This window comes from Pyxicephalus adspersus, chromosome 3, assembly GCF_032062135.1.
Source record: "Pyxicephalus adspersus chromosome 3, UCB_Pads_2.0, whole genome shotgun sequence".
NCBI lineage: Eukaryota > Metazoa > Chordata > Amphibia > Anura > Pyxicephalidae > Pyxicephalus > Pyxicephalus adspersus.
The window spans coordinates 14,195,980-14,204,368 of record NC_092860.1 but is presented as its reverse complement, the minus strand read 5'-3'; the positions used below and the strand labels follow the sequence as shown (position 1 = coordinate 14,204,368).

Genomic DNA, 8,389 nt, shown 5'->3' with positions numbered 1-8,389 from the left:
GCTCTCCTCTAATCATAAAGCTGTTTTTGATCAATGGAGAAGATGGAGCTCTGTGACTTGAAGAGAGACGAACATGTGACTTTGACTGATGAAGACCAGATTCTCCTGATTTTTTTTTTAAACTATGATCATTAATTTTTAATGCAATGTGCCAGCTTCAAGTTCTGAAGCTGGCATGGAGCAAAACACATTTAAAATGTAATACTTTAAATGCAGTTTATTATTGTATGTAATACTATTATAATGCTTTCTTAAAATGAGTCCCTTTAAGTTTTGTTTTTAGATATAGTTCCTTTTAGTATATGGTATTCATAGGAAAATTAAAAGCACTAACCATTAAAATACTGTTATCCTACTGAGCATCAAAATATGTTTTTATTTATCCAGCATGCACATGGGGTGGAAAAGAATGTGCGCTCTCCATACACATTGACAAAGGATTCACACTATTCACAGAGGAACCTGGACTCAACAGAGTTGTTCATCTTCATAAATCATTTGAGAAGCTCCGGATGTCTTCTGATGATGGTGCCAGGATGTTGTATTTGGAATTTGGCAACCCTGAGGGAGAAATTGTACGTAAAGCAAAGTGACTAAATATCAGCTGCTGCTTTTTAACACTACTCCTGGTCTTTTTTTTATAAGACATTGTTGTTTATAGCTCTAAGGAAGTCACAATGCAGTGGACCCGATTGCCACTTTATGAGCAGCCCTGAGTCAATCAAGTTTAAAATAAAATTTGGGAGTTATAATGGCTATAGGTTAGTCTATGTGTATATATACAGTCTATAATTTAAGTTATTTCCCGCCATTCCATAATGTAATGCAGTGGCCAGTAGACCAGTAAAGAGGTTTCTATTTTAGGTTTGGGGGATGGCTAATAGACTACTAGAGCTTTGACATTTGAGCCCAAGTTATGCATTGGGTACACTTGGTTTAGAAGCTACCTGGCTCCAATAAAGCAATTTTGTGGATATCTGGTGATGTAGTATGATGTTACACAGTGTTCTTCCTAGCCCCTTTTTGCTAGGCGCTCTATTTGACACTTTTCAGTGACCAGCTGGCTGTTTTTGTATGGTTCCTGAAAAGTTACGGCTTCTTCTTACCCAACTTAAAAACATTCCTACTATTATGAACGTCTTTTATTTGCCCCAAGCACACCATTTCAAATTTACACCATGAGCAAATCTTTGTAGACACCTGATTAATACAAGAAGTTAAACAGAAGATTGTATATTCAATGAAAATCCCAAGAGCCATATACTCTGTCTTCATGGGCTTGCACAGTTACCAATGCCTAGATGTATTTTGCACTGATTATTTATTTACAAGGTTCTGACCACACCTATATTATGAGCTTGTTAGACTTCCTGGCTTGTATTCAACTTTCCAATTCATCCCAAATGTATTTAATAGAGTTTGTCAGGACCCTTTATTTTACCTTCACACAAAACTTATCAACTATGTTTTAATGGACCCGACTTTGTGTCTCTAAACTCAATATTTGGAAGTCTGCGTACATTTGGCTATTAGTGTAGCTACTCTAACACATATGTATATCTGGTGGTTCAGATGGACTTTTGGAAGCTCTCCACTAAAGTGTTTCCCAATCATGGCTCTTTGAACTTTTAGGGTTCCTCTGGAGGTTGCTAGGGGTTCCTTGTGCAATGAGCAATTTGTGACTCTTGGGTCAGTTTACTTGACACCAATGATCTTTTTGGCTATCTGTAAAAGTGAAATTCTTCCCAATGGCCAACAATATAAGAGGCATTCTCCTCACTGACCACCACACTAATGTGCTGTGAGCTGTGGATTTAGTAATGATAGCAGGGGTTTCCTGAAGACCTGAAAGTTATTTTAAGGGCTCCCTCCATGTTAAAAAAGGTTGAGAAAACCTGATTTACTGTATAAGTACAATGATAAAATCAAATGTATAGAAATGTCCTTTAATCTTCTTTTATTTTTTTTTTCATTCAGCAACTGGATCTTCATTCTTGTCCCAAAACCATTGTCTTCATCATTCACTCCTTCCTATCAGCCAAGGTGTCTCGCCTGGGTCTCCTTCCATAAAGAAGATCTTCAAAGTTGTCCTCCAGAGAACCAAAGTAGTTCATGCACTAACCAATTCATAAATGAAAAGAGCATCTTGGATTGCCTTAGCCACCCCTTTACAACTGTTGGCTTTGAAAATAATTGCTGCCACAGTTGTCACTGTGTGATACAATACACTTTAACCCTGTGATATGTGGTACCAATACCTCTCACAGCAAAATAGTGCCTTACATGTAGTTTTATGTAATGGTTTGATGCACAAATGTGAAGAGAGCAGGCATTTTATCGTTCATGTTTGAAGAAGGAAATTCCGGTGCCTTCAGCTGTTTTTTTAAAACGTTGTAGATAGAGCTGTAAAATACAACGCTGGGTCCTAAACTGTACTCTTATTACTACATCTGACTTAAAATTTTGTGCATTATAATTATATATATATTATATATGTATATTCAAAAGAAGAATTCAAATAAGATATATTTAGTTTTTATTAGAGTTGGAAAAAAAATTGACAATATGGCTTCTGTTTTGTTAATCCATTGTTATACGGTGATGACATGACAGCTCCCTATTGGTTGGGAAATATTTGTGTGCCTTGGCTGGTTACCATCTGGTTAAAAGGGTAAAAAATCATGTAGGCGATATGAAGGCATTACACTGTCATTTTTAGGTGCTATCTTTTTTGTCTGATGGTAACATGGCTGCTCATGTTTTATGCCAAGGGTACACCGTAAAAAAGTTTGTTACTTTTTAAAAGTTTTATTCATATATCAGTGTGAGGCTGTAAAATTCTTGAATAAACTTTATTAGCCAGAAATATCTGGATTTAAGACAGCTCTTTCCATAAATATTCCTGTTTTGACTCTTGGTTTAATTTGTCCTGTGATGTTCCAACATCAGCACCTTTCAACATTTCAATAAAAAAATCAAAACTGAGCTCCGGGGTTACCTTCAGTTTTGCACAGTTGTAAAAGCTCCTCTCTTGTCCTGAGATTGCTTATTCTGATTTCCCTGCATTCTCTCAGCTTCTCCTTTCCTGGCTGGAGTTCATTTAGCATTATCTAACCCTTTTCCCTATACAGCCTTTATTCATTTCAAATAATGGAGACTCAGCATCACATGTAGGTTTTACCTAACATCCACCCATTAATATGTCCTAAATTCCATAAAGAAAAGCAAAGACCACAGAGACAGACTTAAATGTCAAGGATTGTTTAAGCAGGCCTTCACTCTACAGAAATATTGGTAAATCTGAAAGAAGCTGTATAGAAAATCAGGTTGCAAGTTGTTTTTAGATATACAGCAGTTCAATTGAGGAGAAAAAGGAGAAAGAAACAGCTTTTTTTGTGGCAACACTTTAATCAAACTGTGGTTTACTTAGTAATGGATATTTTTCATATCCTGAGCTATACAAAGTCCAGCTGTCTTTAGAACATAATAGTGCAAGTATATTACAATACCAATGTGTAATGTTACATTAGGTCCTATGCGGTTTGTCTTGTTAGCCCGATGCGTTTCGCCTACTGGCTTCTTCAGGGAATTATTTACAGACCTACACTAGACAACACATTATAACAGAACATTCAGAGTAAAAACATGCTTAACATATTCAAACCAGTACATTTCATATTCACAATAGTATGCTGCATAGACTGTTCAGAATATATATAGAAGTAGCCGGGAGAATATTTATTAAAGTTACGAAGGCTTCTTTACATTGTTATAAAGAGTATGAACGCTATATTTTTAAGTTCGTTAATGAATAATTATGGGAGAGCATGTTCATATGACTAAAATCATATTCTAGAACATTTGATATTTGGCATGATTGCAAACAGTTAATGTATTATTATAATTACTTGTTAGTTGCTATTGTCATAATTGGTGTAATGACAAGGTGATACAAATAAGGTAGTGCGGACGTTGGCTGTCAAAGGATAATAGGAATTCATATTTCCTGAGTTCTAAAAAATATTTGAAGATATATAAATATCTAATAAATCTTTCTCGTGTTACAATAATGACTTGAGTGGCAATCCCACCTTTGACTCTTGGAACTGACCAGATGTCCTCATTTTCCTGGCATCATATTCTGACCTGTTGGCAGCAGTCAGAAGGACAGGAAGAAAGACTACATTTCTTAGGGATACAGACAGTATTAAAAAAAAATAAATCTTCACATAAGTATTCAGGCATTCCTAAGGAAAGGGAGATAAAAAAAAGCATCCATTTATGCATCCTTTATGGTATTATTGTCCAAAATGATAACCTTATAAGGCATTTAGGCACACCGCAACCATGTTTTTTTTGTTTAATCATTTTATTATATACATTCAAGCCATAATTACAATAAAATCACAATAGTTTATTAAGAGAAAAATCCAAAACCAATTTGGTCATTAATGATTAACATAATGTGGAAGATGATTGTTTTTTTTACAAATGTCTCTTTAGACTTCTTTTAGTTTCTTCCGTTCACTTCATGTTCACTAGACCAGAAATAAGAAGAACTCTTTTCAAAGTGATGGTAAATCCCTCTTAGAAAGTTGTTACCAGAACAAGTGTCCCCATTGGAAGTTTTTACCTTCTGGTGACAACTCAAAATGTGGGATTTCATGACACAAAAGACAAATAAAAATCTCCCAAAATTCCAAAGAAAACCTGCATGGATGACTTTTACAGATTCTGTTTTTTCTTTCCTCATTAAATCCCCACAGCAAATGAATTACTTAGTAGCTTGCTAATAAATATATTATTATTCCATTTGTGTTTATATAACCAATGCACTTTTTATTTTACTCTGGATCTCAGTATATATGCAAACACAGAGTTTTTTCAATGGTACAATTTCGTACAACACAGTGCAGTCATTGATTCTAATGCATTTCTAAAACTGTTACATAACATTAGAAAAGTGTCTACGGTTTACTTTAGACATTCTCATTTCTAACATTGGTGTAACAGTCCAACAAATCTGCCCTGAAAAAAATGTAGTTTAAAGCTGTATTACTTATACAATTAAATGTTTTTCTTAATATTTGAGTTGGTCAAACATCTCTCAATTTGGCTTTCCAGTGCACAAAAAATACTCATGTCTTCGTTTTCACAAGCCAAAAACTACTGAATTACATTACAAGCTTTTTGTATTTCCTATGAGTTGTGTTGTATAACACCTATAAGTTGTGTCTTTTCGTCCATTTTGATGACAAAGTCTTCTTTCCTTTCTTTAACTATTGGATGTGGTTTTAAACCTTTTTGCTTGGGGTTTCCACCACAGCTTGGAAAAACAGCTTTTATTTTTTGACTTGATAATAGTAATTCAGTACATTAGTGATTGTTCTGTAAGATACCTGACCCATAGTTAATACTGCAGAATTGACATTACTGTTGCTCCCTTGTGAAATAGGGAAAGATATGACCTTACAAAGTTTTGTATCCGGTGAAGCATTTTTGTCTGAAAAAGAATTTCGATACCTTCTTGCTTACCCAAGCTGGATTTTATAGTAGGAGATGTTACCTTCAGCCATGCCTTGTTTATAGTGTAACTAGCCTCTACAAGGGTAATCTCACTCATTTTCTGAAGTAGGGATATGTCAGTTCTCACAACAACGTTGGTGTTTTCCTTCAGTTTTTCAAGAAGTAATTGTCTGTAAAATATATTGCACTCACTAACCAACTCTTCTCCAAAAGAATGGCCTAAAAGATCTTTTGGGAAAATACACAGGGAGAGATTTGCTTTTGGTCCAGTATTATGTGTAGTAAAGGCTAGTCAAATTTTCCTTTCCAGCCTACCAAGGTTTGCATCCCAGTTTAAAAGCCACTCAAAGAGCAATGTATCAGTCAAATACCCATTTTCACTGGTCTTCAGAAGTACAGAAGAAAGACAGTGAGTTCTCAGGGATCTTGGAGGGAGGTTGCGAGTAACTAGCAGTTTAATTTTTTCAGTACCATCAACGTTGCAACAGAACAAGACACAAACATTCTCCTTATGTTCTAAGGTCATTGACATAAATCTGAACTGAAACGGAGACCCTACAGCACAAAAAACATCTTCCAAATAGTAATCTTTAAAAATTCGAGCAAGAAGTGCAGCCCTGCTTACAGAGTTGCTTTGGGTACTATAGCCATAGTTGTCATACTGTGTGTGAAAATCCTATTCTCCTGAAACATTTCTGATAGTTGTTAAATAACAATCAGAAAATATTTTATCTATTTGACTTTATTTTAATAACTGTCGTAATCTACTTTGGATTAGGCCACAACTATGTCTTTTCTCCCCTAGTAGAAGGTCTCCTCTATAGAAAGGCTGATATCTCTCTTTCCACTGCCATAGCCACCCATTGGATGGCTTCAACTGTGGGTAACAAAACTCTTTAGAAATTGCCTCTGCCTGCCTCATGAGTATAGGACCAGAAATGGGCAGCCTATTGGCTTTAGCATAAAAAAAGCTAGAAGTGCTTCATCTACTTTGGCATGCTTAAAAGGTCTGTTTCTTTTCCTGCTTCGATTTTCATTCTGGTTCCATTGCTGTATGATCTCCACCTCTTTTTTTCTTTACTCTGCTAATGGTAGATTGTGATAGGCCCCTTTTTCTAGCCACTGATGACTAAGAAGCTTTGGGTTGTTGGAGAAGTTCTAGAATTTTCACTTTTTCTGCCAAAGTAGAGTCCCGTCTCCTTTTGCATGTTTGTTTATGACTACAGATATCCTTCACTACAAATTAAATAAAAAAAAATATTAATACATCATTTACAATATAACACATATTGCAATTGTTACATGTCTGACCCCACTACCATAAATCACAGTCCATATAAAGGTCCTCTAATATTATATCCTTTCTGTTGGGCATAAAGATTCATAAAAACAGTATTTCTCAATGCGTTTCGCACTTATTGCTTCATCAGGAGAAAGAATTTTTTTGCATCTTGTAATCATACATATTGCAAATACTCACTATATGCTGAATCAGTAAAAAGTTGCAGAAATTACTAATGTCTCAAAAAGGGAGGACACTTATTGGAGCGTAACAATATGTAGTTACTTAGGAACTGTTTATAATCTTCCTCACCAAGCCACTGGCTACATGTGTTGGGGGGTCACAAAAACCCAACCAGCCAGATATACCCCAGCCAAACACTAAAACTGTACATCTAAACCAGGGGTGTCAAACTCAAATATATAAGGGCCAAAAATGCAGTCATGGTCATAGGCTGAATTGTTTATTAAGATTTTAACATTTATTGAACAGTCTCAAAGTGACAATGTTTTAACCAGAAATATGAATATGAGTGCAAAAACCTTTTCCCTTAATAAAATAATAAAAAATATAAAATATTTTCTTCTATTGATAACACTTTCAGTGACTTCTTACACTCTACTGCCCCCTCCCCGACTGTGACCAGAAAAGTCCCTGTACCCGTAAAAGCGTCCAGGGTAAAGCAGGTCTCCCAACAATAGTCCAAAGCCCATACACTGCGCACCACTGCCTCCATCTGATATGCTGCTCACAGCGAGGTCTTCAAAGGCAACAAGATGGCACTGAGCATGGATATAGCTCACCATGCGGCAGCGAGCTGCTCTCACAGAAGGATACTGACAGTCCGAACAGGTCTGGCAAACGATCTGACACCTGCAGCTGACAAGATAGTTCTAATTGATAAAGGGTTGAACACTCCAGCACCAAGAGCAAGGGAATATTTGACAGTTTGCGACAGCAGTAAGCTTTACTGTGTGGATGCTGTCTACGTGCCCCCTCCTGATTTCTCCTGGTGCGCAACACACAGCAACGATCGAAAGTTCCAACACCTGTCGGTCGGGAGTATATTAAATGAATTTATTAAAACTCTCAGCAAACCATATGGCCCGTACGGGGATCGGGCCTCCCCTCCTAACCATCCTAACCATGGCAATGTAATTGATAAAGGGTTGAGCGAGGCAGCACCCAGAGCAAGGGAGTATTTGGCAGTTTGCGACAGCAGTAAGCTATACTGTGTGGATGCGAGCATATCAAAGACATAGAGAAGAAGAACACAAAGCTTTTGGCCCGTACGGGGATCGAACCCGCGACCTTGGCGTTATTAGCACCACGCTCTAACCAACTGAGCTAACCAGCCGACATGCGCAAGTCTTTCGAAGGCCGACATGCACAAGTCTTTCGAAGGCCGGCAGGAATAGCCACTTGAAGTTTTTTTTTTCTGTCTCCTGCTAGTTATTCAAGGCATGTCATAGAACAACTGGGACTTGGTCTTAATTAAAATGCCCTGTAAAACAGGCCTCTTCACCTTCTAATGCTAGTTTATTGCACACTTCAGGGAAGTATGGTCGAGCAATGTCAAAC

At 36.7% G+C, this 8,389-nt stretch overlaps 1 protein-coding gene, 1 non-coding gene and 1 pseudogene across 2 annotated transcripts in view; 1 reads left to right on the top strand and 2 right to left on the bottom strand.

Moving 5' to 3' along the window:
• SNTA1 (syntrophin alpha 1) overlaps positions 1 to 3,026 on the top strand; it is a gene marked incomplete in the record, with an annotated part of 37,643 nt that extends 34,617 nt beyond the window's left edge. The window contains 2 exon segments of the mRNA XM_072403674.1: positions 388 to 575; positions 1,978 to 3,026. Of these exon segments, the coding sequence (XP_072259775.1) occupies positions 388 to 575; positions 1,978 to 2,070 (281 nt within the window).
• Positions 3,027 to 4,739: 1,713 nt separating this feature from the next.
• Positions 4,740 to 7,544, bottom strand: LOC140325377 (tigger transposable element-derived protein 3-like; annotated as a pseudogene).
• Positions 7,545 to 8,091: 547 nt separating this feature from the next.
• On the bottom strand, positions 8,092 to 8,165 carry TRNAI-AAU (transfer RNA isoleucine (anticodon AAU)). Its single transcript has one exon. It is a non-coding gene; the product is annotated as a tRNA-Ile (tRNA).
• Positions 8,166 to 8,389: the final 224 nt, after the last annotated feature.